The 23,297-nt window shown below is 40.1% G+C and overlaps 1 protein-coding gene and 1 long non-coding RNA gene across 6 annotated transcripts in view; one reads left to right on the top strand and one right to left on the bottom strand.

Annotated features, from left to right (window-relative positions):
- Positions 1-11,854, bottom strand: part of TRHDE (thyrotropin releasing hormone degrading enzyme) — a 381,409-nt gene extending 369,555 nt beyond the window's left edge. Inside the window, exon 1 of the mRNA XM_059186345.1 lies at positions 10,852-11,854. Within this exon, the coding sequence (XP_059042328.1) occupies positions 10,852-11,762 (911 nt within the window). The 5' untranslated portion in view covers positions 11,763-11,854. The remainder of the gene's footprint in view (positions 1-10,851) is intronic.
- A 543-nt stretch (positions 11,855-12,397) lies between these two features.
- The window catches only part of LOC131839177 (uncharacterized), a 93,387-nt gene continuing 82,487 nt past the window's right edge, over positions 12,398-23,297 (top strand). For all 5 annotated transcript variants that reach the window (XR_009356844.1, XR_009356845.1, XR_009356843.1 and 2 more), the window contains exon 1: positions 12,398-12,601. This is a non-coding gene — a long non-coding RNA (uncharacterized LOC131839177). The remainder of the gene's footprint in view (positions 12,602-23,297) is intronic.

The following is a 23,297-nucleotide window of genomic DNA, read 5'->3' as shown; positions in this document are numbered from 1 at the left end:
CACAATGTTCCTGGTTAATCTAAAATGGCACCCTATCCCACTGAGCTCAAACCTGGCCTCAAAATTATTTTCAGCATAACACTTGAGGCAGCTGCTAGCGATCAATAGGAGTTGACATATGCATTGAATCTTATTGGCTATCCCCGGCTCAAACCATCAGATAGATGTAAATGCTTATACCTTTTTAACATTATGAAGCTTACATTTATCCTGGAGAGTCTACTTTTTTAAAAGTTAATTTTCAAACAGAGAAAAATAAGACATTCTAAAGATTAACTGTATACTTACTCTTGGAAAGAGGATTTTGGGGAGTTATCTTGAAAAGAGTACTGGGTTGCCACATAACAGGCTTGGGTAACTGCTAGAGCCTATTTTTTCATTAGCAGAAGGAAAATAATAATGCTTTCTATGCTTTCCTTCTAAAGCTGTCGAGATGATAAAATGATATAATATATGGGAAAGAAGTCAAATCTTCAGACAAATAAAAGGTTAAAGTTGGAAGCAATCTTGGGAGCAAACTGTCCTCTCTCATAAATTTCTAAAATGAAAAAGTAATTCCAGTAGGTAAGTGATTTGTCCAAAGTTACACTAGCAATTAGCACAAAGCTGGGTCTAGAAGTCAGTTTCTGCATCTGAGTAAAAAGTCATTATATTTCAAGAACAGTAAAATAACCTTTAGCCATAATTTATAAACAATGTTTTAATTTGACTATTGGTAATCAAGGTTCTTCTTTCCAAAAATGCCAGTACCATGATAATAGTTTTCCTTATGATTTTCTATTGATAGTAATACAGTTTTGTTTAATGAGAGGTCAGTTTAATAAAATGTCCTTTCAGTTAAAAAGTACCCATTTACAATTTTCTCTTGACATGCTTTGGTCTTCCATGATGTTTTTGAGTCTCATCTTTCCATCTCATTAATGGAAATGTCCACTGAGCTTGATCTTTCTTTCCTGAGCTCTTTAGAAGTTACCTGCAGGATTCCACATGTGGATAAAGAGTGTTCCTTTTTAATTTTCTGAGTCTGAGAACTCCAGTTCCACCACTGACAGACATCTGCTGTGTGTGAGCTTTTTAGGTACATGGTAGGATTTTTTTTTTTTTAAGACATGACCTTTTTTTTCTTAAGGTCATGATAAGGTAGACGACTGATAATTCGGGGGAAAAGGCTCTGCAAGAGTTCAACAGAAGGTTTGCAATTAGAATGTATTAGTCATTAAGTAAAAATCAAAGGTATCTTTGGCATTAAGTAATTAGTGGGTAGGAATTTATTAGATATAGAAGATTTAATACATCTGGGTTAATGAGAAATTCATAAACCAAATATTTATGCAGACGAATCATGTTGTGTACTCTCTTTTTGCCTTATATAGTAAGTAAATATGTTAGTAAAGCTAGCAATTTAAATCACTGATTCTCAGGGTTGAAAGGAATATAAAGACCATCTAGTGCCTTTTTCTGCAATTAATATTCTTAATGAATTCACACACCACAGTATATATCTATGCACAGAGGGCCACCATATATTCTGATAATGTCTAAATGAGGAAATACCAATTTCACAGTCTGGCAACTGAGGACGATTGCAATTGAATTTCAATTCGGTATTTAGGAAATCAAAAGAAGTCCCTTGGTAAAGAAGAGTGGTTGGACTAGATTACTTTTTAGGTCTTTTCCAAGCTCGAGATCCTATAACTGAACAAAACTGAGAAATAAAATATTCCCTGAACTTGATGAGATTTTTTTCTTGAATATTAAATTACACTGCCGCTAAATAGCTTTTTACTATAAGCTCTGTTGCACATTTGTTTCTCTTAATCATCATTCTTGAGTGTTCAACACTGAGGAGAAAAAGATAAATATATATGCTTCCTTCCCTCAAGGAGTTTATACTCTAATAAAAGAAATTAAACAAATACCTAACCAGGTATTCTACAAAAAGCCATGACAAAAAAGGAAAACCTATGAAGACATTACATTCTCCTGAAGCAAGACTTCTCAGTTTCCGCACCCCTGACATTTTAGATTGGATAAATATTCTTTGTTGGGGGCTGACCCGTGTCCTGTAGGATGTGTAGCAGCATCCTGGGGCCCTTACCACTAGATGCCAGTAGCACTTTACACCCCATCTGACAGCCTAAAGGAGGAGCAGGGCAAATACTCAGTTGAGAGCCATCTGCCTTAAGAACGGAAGAGACTTCACAGAGAAAGAAGCATAACAATTGGTCTGGAAGCCTGGGTAGTATTTTAAAGGTCAGAAGCAGATGAAGAAGTAAGGCAGTTGACTCCACGTAGCACAGAAATAAGCCTTTAAAAGAGTGTTGACTCAAAAAAAAAAAAAAAAAAAAAGAGTGTTGACTCACTTATTAAGTTAGCATTCTGCCTGGCCTCTCATGGATTCTGGCTTTAACAGGTCTCAGCATTGCCTGTCCGTCTCTAACACCTCTCTTACCCTCAGTACTCCTCTGTCTAACAAAGAGACCTAGTTCAAGGCTCTGTCCCCTCAACATGCAACAGTGTCTGCTGGATTTTAAAAAATATCATTCTGCCTTCATCGTTGCCTTGTTAGGGTTGCCTTCAGTTGGTGGAAGTGAGACTTCTTTTCTGTTTACTATCACCCCAAACATCAAAGAAGCCTCTAAACAAGGTGACTTGGAGTAGAAAGTAATGAATTTGGGTTTTGAGTAAATTCAAAGTAAGTCTGAAGTGGTAGCAGGACACCAGATAGAAGAAATACAAAAAATTAATTAAAAATAGAAACATTTTCATATATAGTATAGATACGAAATATACACATAAATGCAGCAAGTAATATAAAACAGCAGGAGGCAGAAGGTAATCGGGACAAGTATTTCATTTTCTGTTTTTCTCCTGCTTTTTAAACAAAATCATTTTTATCTTTTAATGAATCTCTCTATTACCATAAAAAATGCTACATCCAAAAGTGACATCCTAGAAGTGTCATTCTAAGAATGTCACTGTAGCATAACTAGAAAAACAGAAATAATATACATGTATTTTAATTCTCTTCTATCTAAAATAAATTACTTTATTTCTTAACAACTTGCCTATTTGACATTTTGGTTGAGCTAAGAAGGAGGGCGTAAAGCTCCGTGTTGCCTCTGAAGGATACAGAGAATTGATTTCTTCTTATTTCTGCGGAAGTTCACTAGGCAAGCTACTTGTGTCTAGTCATTATGATAAGATCCAGCAGAAGTAATGCATTAATGTTGGCTGATATTGCCAACAAATTACTGTATGTGATACAAAACAATTTCTGTTCCATTATTTTCAGTTTGCCTTTTCGTAAAGTTAAAATATGCATAGGAAACCAACATTTGCATGACTCTGTTAGCATTCAGGTTGATTTGTGACTTTTCATTGTGGAACCCACCCAAACTAAGAGAACCCCACAAATGGTATGCCCTATTCAAGAGGTTTGCGTCTGGACCACATCTTTGCACACCACACATAAAGCAGCGAGAATGATCTTTGAGTTTCCTTCTACCTCACTTGCAATTTGCCCGGTGTTGCAATAGTTTCTGACTCTTAATGAAAACTCCCAAGACCTAAAGAAAAGTTCCAATGGAACTATTCTACTGTTTGTAGTAGATGGACTCAGTTACAAGGTCATGGAAGTTACACATGTCCCATTTAAAGTTAAGGTTGTTAATCAAAATGCAAATTATTACTCAATGACAAAACATTTTAAGCTAAAACGGGCCGTTGTTTAGACTGTGTGTTTTTATGTACTTCAATGAGTCATTAAACCTCTGCCACTTCAGAAGAAAAGTGCTCCTGCTGAATATTCAGTGCCATAAGCAAGCGTGTAATCTATTTTTTTTAAATAACCATTCTAGTAAAGTAAAAACATAATGCAATAATGCCAGCAATATGTATGTAGGAAGTGGTGCATATGTGAATAATCGTGTTATAAAAACAGAGCACAATATTCATAATTGTTTTCCTATTTATGTACTAAATACTCTTATCAAAAATGAGTCCTGAGTGCTTGATCACCATTGATGAAGAGTATCATGAATGCACTAAAATTACATTTGCAGGCCATAATATTAGGTTCTCATAAGAATAAATAAACTAGTGTCTGAGATTCATTTGTTTCATAGTGGAAGGAGGCAGAGCAATACGTAAGTATTATGAAATACCACTACTCTCAGAACTCAAATAAAGTCTTAGGAACAACAGCTAATGACTAGTGTGCCTTTCCCTTCGTACTTGCAGTTTTTTTCTATTTGATGCTCTAGCTTGCGATGACAATGAAGGCACCCCCCGCCCTGGCCCTTCAGCCACTGGTCTCTGCTCTTCTCGCTGCTGATAGAGAGCAGTACCATAACTAGAGAGTTGTATGTTCCTTTTGTTTCACACTCTCTTCCTGCTCTCTCGGCCCCCTCCAGCTCACAGGGCCTGGACCAAGCATGGGTTCCTCTCGCTGCCCAAAACCACAGCACTGCTCTTCACTCTCTTCTTCAGAGTGGAAAGGCTCTGCTTCCTCTTCTCTGTCTTTGGAACCTTGCTTGGGAGGAAAAACAGAAAGCAGCAGGAGGAATGTCACAGGTGACCACTTCCCCCACTGTCTTGATAATAGTTAAAAACCCCAACACAAGAATATTGACTTTACATGACCTTGTACCAATGCAAATAGTAGATCTCCAGCCATGGAATAATATAATAATATTAAAACCCCCAAAAAAGCTTACCAGTTGTCAGACATGGCTCTAAATGCTTTATTACTTAACTTGTGATCCTCACAATAACCCTAGGAAACAGGGTATCATTATCCCCATTTTCCAGATGAGGATACCAGACACAGAACAATTAGGAAATTTTGCCAGGGTCATAAAGCTAGGAAGTGGCAGAGTCAGGTCATGAACACAGGCAGCCTGGATCCAGAATCACTGAACATGCTAAGCACACACGTGCTCTTCCATCCAGCAACAACCAAAAGCAGCTTAAATCGATTCTTAAAAAAGATGGGAAGTAACCAGGATTGGTAATTTTAAAACTTTTTTCTTTGTATACCCCTCCTCTGATTTTTTTTTTTTTCAGTTGTGTGGTCCTAGGGAAAGATCTGAATAATTAAATTAAATCATCACCCTGCAAGTGAACCTACGTCTACACTGGGAATTCACCCAATCCTGGAAAAACCAGTGCTAGAGCTCCCTAAACCAGGAAGCCACTCATTTATTCAGAAGCAGGGAAGGCAGGAGGGGTGAGCCGGGACTCCCTCACCCCACTTCAGCCTCACCCAATCTTGCCAATCTTATTTTCATTACCACCATACATTGCGGCCACGTGAAATCATTCCAGATTGGCCAGGAAACCTGGGGGAGGGGGTATCTTTCAACTTTATATTCTTCCAATTTCCATGTGGTGAGATTCTACTTGCTGGAGAAACATCCACTCTCCAGTGGCAAAAAGCAGGAAGACCTGGGACTTTGAAAAACTCTGGAGGAACCTAGTCACCATAGCAAATCTAGAAGCACATAAAGGACAAATAAATAATTAAAATGAAGTGGGCAATTTTGACAATGATGATATCAGGTGGGAGAATGAGCAGGGGTTGAAGAGGAACACCTTTCCTTGCAAAAGGATGTATTAAAGATCAATCATTTCTTCCTTGCTCCTTTTATATCATTCTCGAAGCTGTGCTTAAAGAAGTGAGTGTTATTCTTGTCATCACATGGACAAATGTCCCCATCCTCAACAAACGGCCTCCAGCCCATCACCATACCCAGTGGGGAGAACTGATTTGAGGAAATAAAACATGCTTTGCAAACCAAACAAATACCAGAGAACCAGTCACAGGTCCACCTTTGTTTGAAACGGATCTGAGCAGATAGGCCCTATTTAGGATTTAGAGTACTTTGCACACATAAAAACACAGGCAAACTAATTTAACTCCTTGAGAAGAAGAATATATTGTATTACTATCCAGGGTAATCAAATCAGATGGCACCATGAAAAGCATGCAGGACAGGGGCGCCTGGGTGGCTCAGTGCATTAAGCCTCTGCCTTCAGCACAGGTCATGATCTCAAGGTCCTGGGATTGAGCCCCGCATCAGGCTCTCTGCTCAGCAGAGAGTCTGCTTCCTCCCTCTCTCTCTGCCTGTCTCTCTGCCTACTTGTGATCTCTCTCTGTCAAATAAATAAATAAAATATTTTTTTAAAAAAAGAAAAAGAAAAGCACACAGGACAAACACCAACTGTATGGATTTTCCTATCTAAATGAGTCACTAGTCATTATTAACTGATCAAAGTTTTTTTGTTTTTTTCCTTAATTTATTTATTTGACAGAGAGAAGGAAACATCAAGAGAGGGAATCCGGCAGGGTGGGTGGGAGAGGGAGAAGCAAGCTTCCTGCTGAGCAGGGGCCTCAACGCGGGACCCCATCTTAGAACCCTGGGATCATGACCTGAGCAGAAGGCAGGTGCTTATCAGACTGAGCCACTCAGGTGCCTCTGATCAAAGTTTTTAAAAATATTTTCTAGATTTGGTTTACTGATAGCATTCTGAATTATGACCAAAATCCAGCCTTGGGACTCTGTTAGGCCATATGGTTATGTGTGCCTGACAGGAAAACAATGAGCTAAGTCCATTAAGGAATTCTATAAAAAAAGTTTTCACAGAAACAACTGGTTCTTACAGATTTTTCAGTTCAGAGCCTTCTATAGAGGAGCAAAAAGACATAAACTCTAACTTGCTCATATAAAGATATCTCCTCTCCGGAATGAACGACAGAAATGAGACTGCTTTCAATATAAAAGCCATGTGGTGGTTTTCTAGTTTTTATTAAATATCATGATTATTAATTCAGTCCGGGAAAGTATGAGGCATCCAATCATGTACACTAATACCACAGAAGATCAAATAGCTCTCCATAAAATCCTCTATTCTCGCCACAAGACTTTGCAAGAGAGTTTTTTGCAGTTCTCCTTGAGAACCACAATCTTATTTTCCCATTTTATGTGGAGATCATGGTTTCTCTTTAAAATAATCCTTTACAGAAAAAGACCACCCATTTTTAATTTGTTTTCTGTAACTGTGGTATGTTATAGATCCAAACAAAGTTTGTCAAAAAAAAAAAAAAGTCTTCCATTTGAAAATGGATAAAACATTCATTTACTTTGAGTAAACTTCCTCTTTTGATCCAACCATCTGGTTCTAAATTAAGGTACCCTACTTTGAACATGGGTATGCTTGCCATCTGGCTACCCGAAAGCAGCAATTACTTCAGGTAAATGAACATACACCTAATTCTAAACAAGTATATTCTACTATAGGATAATCTGACCTAAATACACACCCTTTTTATCTGCCTGCTATGCACCAACTTGAGGAAAAAAATGAGTATGTGCTCCGCCTAATGGAGATAATTTACCGCTGTGTGTAAACATTTCAAATTCGAGAGAATTTATGTATTTGCAATATTCAACAAGTGGTGAATTTCTCATTATCCAAATTATCAACTGAAAGCAGAAGAGCCTTGGGTTTCAAGGTAGAGTCTATCCTTCTGTCCTCTATCTTTCTCCAGTGTGGTATAAGAACCAGAAAAGGTAAGTGTTCCATGTAGGATAAAACCAGGTCCCATTCAATACCTTGTGGGGGATAAAACCTTCCAGGGGTCATAGGTATATAGCAACAGTGAGATCTAATTTTCCTGCCCTCACCCAAATTCTTTTTCTCAGACTTCCGAGAAGTGAACCAAAGAATCACATGGACTCCTGGGTATTAATGTCTCCATATAGGCTAAATAAGGTGGACTCAATTGCAGCACTGCTCTTTTAAATACTTCCAGTTGCTCTCTGTGACTCCCCATTGGCAGAATAAATACCTATTTTATTGCAAAGATTATCCAATAATTAGCTTGGCAAAAACTACAACTAACCAGAGACCATGATGTTTTATCATTAACCAAAGAAAATTTAGAATTTACACCTATGTCCTCTTTGAAAGTGTTTAAAATATCAAATTACAGAGCATTTTGGGGACGAAATCATCACCAAAGTCCAAACCTGACTGAGTTCCTGACATTGGTGTGTTTTAAAAATTCTCCAAGTAGCCATGGTAACAACAACAATAAAAAAAAAAAAAGACTTAATAGATGTAATGTTCACATAATTGTGAACAGAGATTTCCTTTGCCATATTAACTCTAGTTAGAAACACACTCAAAAAATTATCATATTCACTCTGGTATTGATGGAAAAAAAAAAAAGAAGAAGAAGAAGAAGAAGAGAAGGACTTTCTCTCAGATGCTGTTTAGAAACAAAAACCTGGGGCGCCTGGGTGACTCAGTGGGTTAAAGCCTCTGCCTTTGGCTCGGGTCATGATCTCAGAGTCCTGGGATCGAGGCCCACATCGGGCTCTCTGCTCAGCAGGGCCTGCTTCCTCCTCTCTCTGCCTGCCTCTCTGCCTACTTGTGATCTCTGTCTGTCAAATAAATAAATAAAAATCTTAAGAAAAAAAAAAAAGAAACAAACAAACAAAAACCTGAGAGCTCCAGAAATATTGAATCCAGATTTTCTATTGGGATGCAGAATACAGCCACATGTGCTCTAGGTTAAACTTTCAACCAAGTCATTTACATCTTTGGGAGAAAACTGAAGGAGACAGTTTAAACACAAATATGCATTAGAGGTACAAAAAAACAGTTACGGGTCAAGCTGAAACATCTGGTCTTTTTAAGAGTCCTGCTAATTTGAATATACTGACCAAAACAAGCTCAGTTCCAACAAACACATTTTGGCATGGCTCAAAAAAACAGGATTTGTTGGAAGTATTTATTTCACCAGAGCAAGATTTATCAGTGATATGCACTCCCACTATTGACATTTTGACATAAGCTTGTTTCCAAACACAACATGCAAATTTGCCTTCTATGCATTTTCCCCCCATATTTGATATGATGGTGGGTTTTAAAAATGTATTTATTCTGTATTGTTTAGAATATGTTGAAGGAAGTGGTATAAGAGGGTTTAAATTATCCACACCTGATCTTAGTAGTTTGAAAGTGAATAATTTATACATTCACTTGTAGGAGGCTTCAACTATCACACAACTACTAAAGCATTAGAAAATTTATCTGAGGTTGCTTCATAAGCAATATATAAATAATAAAACGTTTGTGTTCTCCCATAACACACTAACATTTCCCAGTCTCCTATATAATAACAACTTCTTCTGGGAGTTTCCAGCCACCATAAGCCCCGGTCCATCAGAAAACCAAAGTTCAAGTCTCACTTCTCCACTGACAAACCTGCTGTTCTCAGACACATGGGGCTGATCTCAGGCACCTGGGGCTGCTTTGAGCCCCAGTTTTCTGCTGTTGTGAAAATCATTTGAGGACAGAAGATGCTCTTCCAGGGGTATCATTGCTAATCTCCAACCTGCCTCTACTTCTAAGGTTGTCAGTTTCTTTCTTAAGGTCATTTCGGTTGTTTGCTGGCCCTATCGTCATTTAATTAATCAAAGTTGTTTTAAATGCAATGGATTAGGACAAAAAGCAAAAATCACTTGTTTATTCATTCAGTAATATGCTCACTACCCCAGGAGGCACAAAATAGCTCATATGTATAGTGGACACTCTATATGCCCTCTATAGTTTAAGTGCTTTTCAATGCATTTGCTCATGGACACCTGCAACAATCCCTATGAAGACAGTACTTATTATTGTCCTCAAGTTAAAACTAAGCGTATGGGCTCCAGAGCCAAATTGCTTGGGTCTAAATCCCTGCTGTGTCAGCTCATTACGTGACGAATTACTTGACTTCTCTGTGCCTCCATTTCCCTACCTGTAAGATAGGAAAGTGTCTTGTGGGACTAAGTTAATATATTTGGCTGGATAAGCACTACAGATAGCCATTGTCAGGAGCTGGTGACAGATTCGTCAGTGTCCTCCAACCTTCACCACAGCTAGCTCTGCATCTGGGATTCGAACCCGCTTCTGTTTGACTTCGAAATCAGAGGTCTAAACAAGTTGTGAAAAACCCCACAGACTCTCAGAAAAAAAAATAAAATAAAATACTGCCCAAATCTAAAAAGGATCAAAGGCACTCATTAACAAGGCATTGGAGACTGATGGCTAGCTTTCCCTCTTTGCACCCCTGGAGTCATTTCCAGAGGCAGTAACTCAAGAACAACAACAAAAAACTAAAGTCACTCTGTGTCTGTGTTGAGAGACCTGGCAGCACCTGCAAGGGCATTTCTCATTGGCATTGGCCATGGTAGCCTCCCCCAGACCCCTGTCACCCTCCCCCTGAGTCTGTCACCTGGGCCTGCTCTTACTGCTCGGAATCTCAACTTGCAGTTTGGGAAAACTTCATGCAGCCAAAGCTCACTGTCTGCTCTGTGCCTGCCAGATAACAGGCGAGGTGGGCATGCTGAGGGGGAGGGAAGGATTTTGCCCTGCACTGCCATCTCACCTGGATGCGCTACAGCCCTGGCCTTTGACCCCGCGAGTATATTCCCTCGACGGTATCTTGGCAGGCTTTCGATGTCACCCTGGCATCGCTCAGATTTCACACTACCCTTTAAAAATTGCTAGGCGCCATGCTGGCTAAGGAACTTTGACAGGAGGGAGTTCCAAACTAGAGGAGGGGGTGGCACTCAACGTTTGGTGCTGGTAACTGTGTGGAGTCGGCAGCAGTGAAAGCCCGGGCATCTGGGAGACCCCAGGGGTTCTGGGTGACGGCCCTACCCCACCTTCGCTTCCTTCACCCACCCCGCGCTTTTCGGACTCGGAAGCCAACCGGGTCCCCCGGGTCGCTGGCCGCCCAGCCTTTCGAGCAGCCTGGCTGGGTGGGGCGGTGCCGGGCACCGCCTCCCTCCCTACCTTCTCTCCCCGTGGAGCACGTAGGAGCTGCGGAAGAAGCCCAAGAGCTCGTTCTCGATCAGCGCGTTGTAGATGATCTTCAGGTTGTAATTCCTCTGTGCATCCAGGGTCCTATTCAGCACCACCACCAAGACCTGGGTTTGCGGGTAGAGGAAAAAACCGGCCACCGGGACAGCCCCGGCCACCCGGTCCTCGGCCACCTGCACCTTCTCAACCGCCACCCGGGAGGCGTGCAGCACGACGTAGCGGGTGGCGTTCCGGCACGCGATCTCCACGTTGACCTCGCCGGAGAAGGTGAAGTTCTCCATGAAGGCGGTGAGCATTAGGTTGTAGTGCAGCGGCTTGAGGTGGCCGGACAGGCGCAGCTGCGTCCACGGCTGCCACTGCTCCCGCTCCTCCTCCGACGGCGGCTGGGCGGACGGGGTCCCAGGGGTGGCCTCTCCGCCTACCTCGGGCTGCGAGGAGTCCCCGCTAGCCTGGTGGTTGCGCCGGGCGGAACCCGGAAGGCTCCCGTTGCCCCCGCGCGCCGGGAAGCCGGCGAGACCGCCGTCGGCGCCCGGGGCTGCGCTAGCTCCGCACTCGTCGAAGCGCAAGCTGAGCAACACCGCGAGCATGGTGACCGCGAGCAGTGCCACGATGGACACCGCGAAGGCCAGCACGAGCCGCTTGTGCACCGTGATGTGGCGCTCGGTTGTGCGGGGTCGCACCCCCACGGAGTCCGTCCACGGGTCCGAGAGCCCCCTGCCGCCGGCCCGGAGCGCGGCGTCGTTCTCCCCCATGCTGGCCGCGAAGGGTGAGCTGCTCTTCTCAGCCCCCTCCTCTTCCTCCTCCTTCTTCTTCTTCCTCTTCTTTTTCTTCTTCTTCTTTTTCTTCTCCTCCTCTTGCTCCCCCCGCTCGCCGTCCAGGGCCATCACACAGCCTCCTCCTCCTCCCCCGCCCCCTCCGGCACCCCCCGCGGGCGGGCCACCCGGGCCACCGCCGGCGCAGGCATCAGAGAGCGCACGCGGGCCGAGGGCGCGACGCCAGCTGGGACCCTGGAGACGCCGGCCCAGGTTCTTTTAAGACGGGTTCTGGCCGCAGGCGACGGCAACCTCGGCGCCCCCCATCAGCCCCGCCTTTCTCCGGACACTGGCGGTCGAGGCGCGGGGCGGCGAGGTCTGGGACGCGCCCAACTTAGGGAGCGTCTCGCTCGCCCAACGGCGCGCTACTTCTCCGGCCGGCGCGAGGCGCCGGGGCACATGCTGCCTCCGCCCCCGTGCGCCTGCCGCTCCCGGCTCGCCCTCCCCTGCGCCCGGCTCTCGCCAGGCTTTCGCGGGAGCCTTCCGCGGGAGCCTTCCAGCGGGTCCTCGGCTAGAAAGAACGGGGAGCGGTGGAGAGGGAAGTTAGGGCTTCCGCTTTCTCTCCCCACTCCAGCGGTGGCGTTCAGTCCTCTGGGTGGGATGTGCTCGCAGCGGTAGCGGCGGCAGCAGCGGAGGCGCCCGAGCCATGCACTCCGCAGCCGGGGGCGAGAGGATGGCCGGGGAAGAAGACAGCGGGGTGAAGCCGGCGGGCGAAGTCCCAGGGCCGCAGAGCTGCGCGGGGAATCTGCCCTGAAGAAGCCGTCTCTTCCACCCCGGACACTTTAAGCAGCGGGGGCGGCAAACGGCGTGAGGTTGCAGACCGGACAGCGAGCCTCCCTCGTTCCGACGTTGTTCTGACCTCCGGGGATGACAAGTGAGCAAGAAGTGTCCGGTCGGGCCATCCCCTTCAGGTAGATGATGCTCCGGGTTTGCTCTGTATCCCCGTGGGGAGAGCCGGAGTGCATGTGTGCGAGTGCTAGTGTGTGTGCATGTGTGTGCGCGTGTGTGCCTGTGTGTGTACACACAGTCTCCGGGTCCAGATTGCCAAGGCTACTCTGACTGCATTCAGGGACTGAAACTCCCCGAGAGAGGCAAAGGAGAGAGCGAGAGACCGCGAGGAGGCAGGGAAGGCGGGAGGGAGGGGAGCGGCTGAGCGGCAGAGGCAGGCACTGGGAGATTAGAGAGCTTTTCTCCGCTCTGTCACACCAGACACCCACAGCCACAGAGGGGGTTGCTGAGCCGCCTGCAAGAAGTACATTGTAAATCTTCAGCGCAGCCAGCCCGGCAGTCTCCCTTTTTCCCCCGACTCCTTAGCCTCACCGCGCCTCTCGGGAAGGATCCTTGGAGCCTTTGGCTATTAAAGGAAGATCCTGGCGCGGAGACGTGGTTGTATCAGATTTCACATCAGGCTCGCCAGAGGATTTGGAGGATTGTATGTAAATTGAAACAAATTCTCCAAAGCCTGACTACATATATTATACTGTTGTGATGAGTCCAGGTGTTCAGTATGAAAATACGAGTTAGCAATGAAGCATTAGAATCTCCCAGTAGGAAAGGCTAAATAAAAGAAGTACTTTCCCCCAATGAATAATTTCTATTTATAGATTGGGGAAGTGATTAAAATCGAATGCCTACATGCAGGACCAAAAGCTTGAGACTGAGAGAAGCTTGGGATCTGAGCCCCATCACTGGGGACTCACTAGAGCAGTGAACAAATACATTCCATGATTGACCAGTTTTTCACTTCACCCAGCCACAATTGCTTTTTTGCAGTTTTTAGTGTGATCAGGAAAATCGTTTAAACTTTTTTTAGAACCGTTATCAAGAGGAAGTTTTGCTGATAGCAGGAGCATCCAAACAGGCTCACAGACTGTTGGCTGGTTATGGACTTCTAAGTTTATTGAAGTTGTACAGTGCAGAGTGTGTATGAGTATATTTGATATGCAAGCCTTAGGATTTGTGTGAAGAACTTGAATTGGAATAATATTCAGAAAGCAGCCACCCCAAAGGTAACAACTAAGAGGCAGGAGTCTCCAGTTTTTAATAAAACAAAGTATAATGGACTTCAGAGCCAATAAAAAAATGAATAATAAATAGAAAATAAAGAATAAAAAGAAGTAATTCCTTTTTAGGTGTTTCTTTCACATCTTCAAATCCTGAAGGCATTTTAAAAATCATGTCCATAATTATTTTTCTTACCAAAAGGAACGTTAAATGCCCCTGGCTTTGTACACATCCTGAAAATGAACAACTAAAATATTGTGTTTGGCTTTAAAAGCATGACCAAACAGAAGAGATGAAATGCACATAAACTTTAGCCTGACAACCACTGAAAACAGCCCTGCTCAATGAAGCTCTTTTCTATTTATCCCCAGATGGGATATATTCCCAATGCCATACATTCTAAAGGTCCATTTGAATCCTTTTTAAATGATGATGAAAAGAAGTGCCAGGGTGGGATTTTTTTTTTTAAGCATGTTGTATGTGGGCCGTTAGCAACAGACCAAGGGAAATGCCACATTCTGTTCAAGTTACTTTTTTCTGCTCTGTTTTTAAATCTCCATGCTCTTGCTGTTCATATGTATTTGGCTGTATGCATTTTAAGAGTTGAGGAGTTGGGATTTGTTAGTTTGTTTTGACAGAATCAGGAAATATAGTACAGGCAGGCAAAAAGCACTGTGTGACTCTTAGGAGACCACCAGACTTCCCTGACCACAAGGGGCTAATCTGTCAAGTCAGGATTATCAACCTAAAATCCATGGATTCAACTCACTATGATTATCAAGAGGGGCCTGGAAACCCCGAGAAGTTTTAGAATCACTACCTAAATGAAGAGTTCATCCACTAAGGAATCTCTAAGACCTTTCTCTAAAATGATATTAGTCAAGAAAAGATTCAAAGAAGAAAGACTTTTTCAATCTTATTTGTATTTTACTGAAGTGTATATGTACTTCTGAAAATTATAAGGCAACTTTCAAATATTTGGGAATTTAAGTATATGTTTACCAAGTAGTAAAGTCACTACTGCCTGTGATTAAATTAGTAGATGGATTTTTTTTTTTCTGAAATCCAAGTGGAACAGACCCAAGCTTATTAACACAGAGTACACACAGTTTATTAAAATACTGATTCCCTTAAAATGTAACTTTATCCAATAAACTCAGTATCAGGTCAGGTGGGTAAGTATTTCTTACTCTTGTATCAGTGTTACAAAAGGGCCCCAGTAAGTCTTTCTTTTTTTAATTTCTGAAGGCATAAAACACCCTTCCCCTGAAAAGCCAGTACTCTGTGAATAGTTTTTTTAATATTTTTTCTAGAGAATGTCCATTCTACCCACAAACCAAGAAAAAAAAAGGCAAAAGTTCAGATTGTGTAGGTGAAAAAAATATTAAAGGGATGACTCACTAATTTTCCATAAAGAAGTTGCCTTCAGTGTTGTCAATCACTAAATTGGAGATAGTTTTGACTTTGCTAAATGCTAGGGCCATTTAGTGGGATGAGACTTTCCAAAGTGCCTGACACTTCTCTCAGAAATACATTTATTGCTGGGAGAATTTTATGGTTATTTCTTTAGCTAACAAACGTCTTTAAAGTCATTTTGTAGCCATATTTGATTTAAGGACTTAAAAAAGTATGAACATTTAATATACACGAGGCCAGCAGAAGTTATGCTTAATTAAATCTACCCCTTGGTCCTGCAAATAATCAAAATGAACTATCTTCAGTAAATGTCCTGGCCCAGAGTCTTTACTCTTTGCTGACACCAGAACTGCTTTTTTTTTTCTTTTCACTCTGATTTGTATGAGAGTTAAAACTTAAGTGTCCTTAAGTACTCAGTCCTTCACGTGTGATTAGCACTTCACATCCAGAAAAAGCTTGACTCAGAAGAAAGAACTAAATCCCACTCTGCCCTCCCCTCCATACATTATCTTAACCTGGTTACTTTATAACTCATTTTCTTGATGTGTTAATGTATTGGAGTTAGAGGGTTAGCTCAGAGGTCTCTCTGGTTCTCAAAGTCTATGAAAGAAATTCCAAAGCTAATACAGAGTCTCTTTATGCTTTCAAGTGATTTTTAATTAATCTTCTCTATTGAGAAGCCAAAAAAATTCAATGAAAAACTCAAAGTTCAGTGGGTAAAGAGACTTTATAAGAATACACTGTATTAGCAAAAACATGAGGGAGGGGTGGTGTTGGGAGAAAACAAGCCCCACTACCCTGGCAGTGAACAGATGTGTTTTCTTTGTGGAATGTGTTCCTGAAGACCCCACACAATTAGAGACCAGTGCTGACAAAGAATGGCAGAAGTCTGTTTACTAGCTGAAGTGGTGCCGCCATGTGGCAATTATAAAAAGCCAGTTGGAAATTTGAGATTGTGATAATTTGTTCTTAAGTAGGCTCCACACCCGACATGGGGCTTGAACTCACAAACCTGAGATCAAGAGTCCCATGGTCTACTGACCAAGGCAGCTAGGTGCCTGGAGACGTGATAATTTCATGAAATTTTTAATTTGAGGAAACTCAGCTTATTGCAAACTTTAATATTTTATATTGTGTCATTTCAGAATTTCATATCATCTAATCACTGTATCTGTTGACATTGTTGAGGGGTTTCATTTAGGAAATACTCTTCTAGATAGAAGACCTTAAAGAGGGAAAGAGGAGAATTGTTTAAAATTAGCCATAATTGAGACTGGGTAATTTCATCATGTCAATAGTTTGCCAAATTCACTAAATACAATTAACACCTTGATTTAACTGTTAGTTGTCTGACTTCTATTTATTTAAAAATATTGATCTGAAAGGAAATTATATCTAAATTTTATTATGTTTCTTTTTCTCACATAAAATCTATGAAATTATCCATTTTTTTAAAAAAAGAAAACATTCCTTAATCTATTACTATATGTTATCAGCCCTAGCAAAGTCTCAATAATTACAGCTTCACCAAAACAGAACAAATCTTATAGCACAGAAAGAACCTCTGTAGATGGTGAATATTAAAAAAAAGTATAACCAAATAACCATCATATCACTCCCAATTCCAGCATTAAATGTTATATCCAGAGAGGAGAGAATTGGGATCCCAAGAAGGTTTATGATCTCAGTAAGAAAGTTCCATAAAAAGGCAAAAAAAAAAAAAATGTGTCATGGAAATGTTTATAGTTAATTCATGAAATCTGAAAACATAATATATGGCAAATTCTGCAAACAGAATAGAAATTGGGTAACTTTCTGGATATGTGTCTGTTGAACTATTCAATTTGTCTAGAAGCTTAAGAAATCGAAATAGTAGGGGCACCTGGGTGGCTCAGTCGATTATGCCTCCGAGTCTTGGTTTCAGCTCAGGTCATGAAGTCACGATCTTGAGATCAAGCCCCTTCCTCATCGTGCTCTGTGCTCAGCAGCAAGTTCACTTGAGATTTCCTGTACTCCTCCTCCCCTCCCCACTCCCGCACACTCTCTTTCTCTTAAATAAATCTTAAAAAAAAAAAAAAATCGAATAGTAAACATACCAATACAGCTTTTACCGTGAATTTAAGTTGTTCAAATCCATGTTTCTAGATAAATAAGGTACGAAGAATTAATAATAATCACAGCCAACACTTTTCAAGTGTCCATCTTGCACCAGCTGTTTGTTTAAGCACTTTGTGTTATTTAATCATGAAAATTAATCCCATAGGTCGGTGCTGTTACTTCCCCCATTTGAGAGATGAAGAAATGAACGGTTAGCAAGAAGAAATACCCTGCCCGAATGCATATAATTACTAGGTGGCAGAGCTGGAATTCCAATTTAGACAATGTTACTTCATCACCTGTACGCTTAACCAGTATGCAGTACTGCAGTCTGAAAATCAGCCAGATGCACACTATCCAAATGCATAAGCAATATTTGCTGCACAAGTTGGGAAGTCAGTGCCAGGCAGAGTGCTAGAGGTAGAGCACTGAACCAAAGAGCCATGATCTCCACCCTCTTTGTGGGGTACAGTGCCTGGCCCATTGTAAGTACCATGGTGAGTGTTTATTAAAGGAGATGAATAGGGGTGCCTGGGGGGCTCAGTCCATTAAGCATCTGCCTTTGGCTCAGGTCATGATCACAGGGTCCTGAGATCGAGTCCCACATTGCGTTCCCTGCTCAGTGGGAGTGTGCTTCTCCCTCTCCCTCTGCCTCTCCCCTCCACTCATGTACACTCTCTTTCTCAAGTGAATAAATAAAATCTTTTTAAAAATAAAATAGATGAATAAATAGAGAAAATGTAGTATGACCCTGAGTAGAATAATGATTGCAATTTTATAAAATAATGACAAAGAAAACAGGAGAGCATTATTCACCCTGGATTGAGAAGCAAGTAGTTGAAAGCATTAACTATAGCTTATTTTCATACTGCAGAACCAGCAGTTTATATGCCTTAGAAATCTTACCTCTTGAATGCATTAAAAAATGTATCTTTGACCCGGGCTTATTTGACAACTCAAATTTACATGATTTGAAGGGTGCCTCACCTCTTTGAAACCACAAAAAGTATCTGCTTCAAAGGCACACATATCAATATTAATGTAAAGTCTCATGAAGACATAAAGTATCCTGTTTTATTTCTTCCATAGGTACCTCCTGATACATGTTTTTTCCTCTTTTCCAATCATTTATTTATCCCTCTTTCATTTAAAAATAAAATATATTATTTATCTCTTAAAATCTGTACTTCCTATTCTTGACTGCTCCTCTCTTTACACCTACACATTAGTGATATGTAAATGTTTATAACTGTAGCTTTTTAAATGAGGTAGTTACAGTATTTTCTTAAAATTGAGCCGCAAATGATCATCATGCGTGGGTTGATAAAAAAAACATAATGATGTTTTTCTCTTTCAAATAATGAGATAACACTAATCCTGGGCTCAAGTACTTGTGTGAGTTTTTGAAAGCTGATCTACAGTGTTTTTTTTTATTTTATTTTTATTTTTCATAATAGAATATAAAACAGACAAACCATAAGAAATTCTTAATCTCACAAAACAAACTGAGGGTGGTGGGGGGGGAGGAGGGTGGAGAGAGGGAGTGGGGTTATGGACATTGGGGAGTGTATGTGCTATGGTGAGTGCTGTGAAGTGTGTAAACCTGGCAATTCACAGACCTGTACCCCTGGGGATAAAAATATATGTTTATAAAAAATAAAAATTATTAAAAATGAAAAAAAATAATACATTATATGTTAAAAAAATTTTTAAGAATATAAAACATATATATATGAAATATGTAGTTTTGCTGAATCAGTATTGTAGTCAAAGACAATTATTTCAGGTGAGAAACACATCTTCTATTAGGAAGTATTTCTATTAGAAAAATATTTCACAATTGCTAATGAAATAATAGTAAAAATTAATATTGCATTATTTTTCAACTCATTGAATTCCTACTTTGAAATTAATAAAAAAGGATGAAGCATAATATTTCCCTTCAAGTTTTAGGCCTGTGCGTGAAGATCCTCTCTCTTAACCATGAACTGAACAATAGCTCTCTTTTTTGGGTCTATACCTTCTCCCTGCTCATACTGAGTTGGTTCCTTCTACCATGTGACTCTGTAATTAAGGTTCCCCCATGCATCTTTACTTTTAGGGTGGTGTACCAAGGGTATGCCAATGTCCTACCATTTCTTTTTTTCTCCATACGTGGTTTTCTAAGAACATTCCTGCATTCACATCCAAGGAGTTCTCTCCTGCCTGCCTTGAAAGTTAGGTGAAATTTTGTATTTCAGGATTCAGAAATTATGCTTGGAATTTAAACAATTAGCCTTTGGCTAAAATGCTTTTTCCTTGGAGCTTTAAAAAAGTTATTTATAAACTATTATACAAAGACTGAAAGTCTAAATAAATCTTTATGTTATAAATAGTATAATGTTAGTTTTTTACATTTCTATTAATAATATATTTATATTTTTTACATTTATATTTATATGTACATGCTAGGCATTATATAAACATAAAAAAGAAGTGTTCATAATTTATAACCATATAGTGGTCATGGAGTCTGCTTATGGTGGTGGGGGGGATCTTTCCTATAGAAGAACTACACAGAAATAATCAAATTACTAACTTTTGAAAATAACCAACTGCTTGATTAAATGAAACTTCTTTACTCCAAAAAGTCTGTAGGAAAAAAGCAATGAACTTGAATATATATGTTTTTAGTTACTAGCATATTAAAATGTGGATGATCATTTCATGAAATAAATTTAGTTCTCATAATAGAATTGATTTAGTATAAAAGTTGCCTGTGATCACTTTTGTCACTTTTCTCTTTAGTGCCACCTTGTGGGTTAGCTAGTAACAATTAAATATATAAGGTTTTGAGTTTGGGGTTTTTTCTTTCCTGTGCTATGTTAAAGTTCGTCATGGGAAATATTGCAGTAGAACTCAGATGTGAAGCAATTTCTTTGTTTTCTCCAAGAAGCAAGCACTTCACTAGAAGATATTTGCCATAATTCAGCAATCGACCATTCTGAGCACCAGAACAGTTTCTCAAAGATTGAAAATACTGGATCTACACAAAAATTGATATTAATTTAAAGGATAATCACCAAACTGACAATGGCTAACATAAGTGGCAAGCTGTGACTTGTGATGATTTTTCCATAAGAAAAATGTTTTCTAAACTCAGTGTCATAATTTCTACAATACTGTCCCATGTGAATTGATCCCAGGTGATTCAAAACACTGCTGAATCCTGTTTTAGAAGAAACTCCCGCATCTGTTTTAGACTTGTATGCAGCTCATTGCTAGCATCATATTTAATTTGTATTGAGTTAACTTTTTAATTATGCTGAAGGTGTAAGGGAATAAGGAAAAATTTAGTATAGTATGTTGAAATATCTTTTAACGGAGACACACAGGAAATGTGTTCCACGTTCTCTAACATTCTCCATATAGTAGAAATGCTATAGTGATCTTGATTAATCAAACAAAAAAGAATAGTTTGTCCTCTTTGAAGCACCAAAGCATGTTACAATTTATTGCTAAGTCTTTTGTGGTATGATGAAGAAATACATTTTGAAATTGCATTTATGGAGTCCTTTCAGAGCAAGTGAAAATTATATATGCTGGTCACTCTGAAAGTGTAAATTCTGTATCAGAACTCCTCCTGCCCTATCATGAGTTAAAGGTTGTACTGGGTGTTATTCAAAAAGTAATTTTCCCTAAATGTGCAGTAAAGCATCAGATTTGACCTATAACCTGAATATCGTAAGCTATCAGTTATCTATTCTGGAAGCACACCAAGAACAAAAAAAATTTAAGCATTTTTATAGGCTTGCTGAAATCTTATTATAAAACCAAAGTAGCTAAATAGTATCAAATAAGGCTGCAAAAACTTACAATTTAACTCCCTAGTCATTTTTTAACTTGAACAAGTCTTGTGCTTTGTCTCTAAAAGTAGTATATTGTGCTTTCCAATTCAGGAAATGCACTTCAACTGTTAATTTTTATACCCTTTGGTATTTGAATTTTTCCATGACATTCTGACACATAATCAGTTTTTCATGGATTTGGTACTGGAGCAAATTAAAAGGTGCCTTAGAATGGCAACATTCAATCCATAGTCCTCCATTTAACCTTTATGTGACTATCACTAAACAAGTCCTTATTCTTAGAATTTATCCTAAGAAACAAAATCAAAAACTAGGGAAAGGGCTTTCTTCTCTGGGAACCAAGAAAAGTTGTGACCATTTTTCCACTCTTGCTTCAACTGTAGCTTAGGTGTGTCTTCCTTCACTTTAAGCTGAATGAACTGCCATGTGGTACTATCGAGAAGATTCCTTGAACACGTTTGTTGGCCATGGTGGGGCTGCACTATATTCAGATAAGCTGGACCTCCATTCACCGTACAGCGTAATTCTAGGAATAAGATTTAGCCTCTTCTTATTTTTATTATGTTCATGTTACTTTTTTAAAAATAATTTATTTATTTGAGAGAGAAAGAGAGAGTGTGCACAGGCAGGGGGAGCAGCAGAGGGAGATAGAGAAGCAGGATCCCCACTGAGCAGGGAGCCCAATGCAGGACTCAATCCCAGGACCCTGGGATCATGAACTGAGCCGAAGGTAGACACTTAACCGACTGAGCCACCCAGTTGCTCCCATATGTGTTTTTTAAACAAGTTACAAAGCAACAAAACACATTTCATATCTACTGTGTTACAGATTCTAAATTAAGCAGATTCTGATTAATTGGGTTACATTATATACCAACAGACTTTCCCTTTTAATATCAAAAGGCTTTTATGATCTCCATTCAGTTCCTCTTAAAGTGAGACAAAGCAAAATATTTTCTTGACATTTCTGAGAATTTCAGTTTCAAAGGATCATGTACTCCTTTAATCTTCCATTGTGGGAAAGTAATTAATATTGACTCATTTTTAGAAGCGCTAACATTCAACTAGGTAAACTAAGTAAGTGATAGCTATTAATGTTCTCTTTTGTCTTCTAGACAGAAAATCAAAGCTATTTAAAGTAAAGGATGCATTTAAAATCAATGTCTGTCTAGAAGTTACCATTAATGTTTACAAACACTTTGTGTGGTCATTATGTCTTATTTGGGGGGGTGTCTTTATTCATCTATATCTATCTGTAAAGATATAAATAGATGAGAAAAGTGTATATGTTTCTGTGTGGTCTGAATAGGTGTTTTATTTTTCACCGTGCTAACTTGCAATGTTATAAAGCATGCAAATAGTTCTCTGTGCCTCTCCATTTTCAGTGCTTGCCTGGATAGTCAAATTAAACTGCTGGCATGATACTTATCCAAATATGTAATTCCAAAACCATGATTATAGTCTCGTTTCTTTATTTCTGTGAGATTTACCTATAGTAATTATCATTCACTGTTCAGAGCTCTACAGCAGTGCTCTTCTAAATATTCAGAGCAGGAGCTGCACCTTCTAGGATCTGCAAGTAATCAAGTTCTAGGAACATTATGAAACACAATCCACATTATGAATTGAACAGAATGAGCCCTTAGATCTGATGGCCTAAGGCTCAAAATGTTAATGCTCATGACACACATCATACGTTTCAGCAAGTTGAAACTGCATTAAAACAAGAGAATAAATTATGGTCTTGACCTCAGTCTCACTTCACCAGTCTTTCTGCTCCTGTTTACCAGAGAGGGGAGTTTCGGTTCTGCAGACAGAAGACTGGCTACAGATCTTCACCTCCTGTCTGTTTCCACAACTCCAAAAAGGATTGGCCTGAAGAATTTTATCTTCTGATGTTCCATTGTGAACTGACTTAATTAAATTTTCCCGAAGTGCAACATTCCCTGGTTCTTTCTCCAGAGAGCAAATTGAGAAGACACAGAAACAGGTCTAAATGAAGTGCAGTTTTGTTTGTTTTTTTTTTTTCTAATTAATTCAAACAATACTGCCATGAAAAAGCACTTTGAATTTTTCAGTTCGTAGGCAATTGGTTCTAAAAAGAAAACCATTCTGAATTATCCACATGCTCTCATTTATTAGTCTAGAGCTCTTGCCCAAGGAATTCTTTGCAAACGTAATATATAGTAGTACATCATGGTGATTTACTTGCTTTTCTAATATATTTTGCCAAAAACCCTAT

Source organism: Mustela lutreola, chromosome 8 (genome assembly GCF_030435805.1).
Source record: "Mustela lutreola isolate mMusLut2 chromosome 8, mMusLut2.pri, whole genome shotgun sequence".
Classification (NCBI taxonomy): Eukaryota; Metazoa; Chordata; class Mammalia; order Carnivora; family Mustelidae; genus Mustela; species Mustela lutreola.
This window is presented reverse-complemented; position numbering and strand designations above follow the sequence as displayed.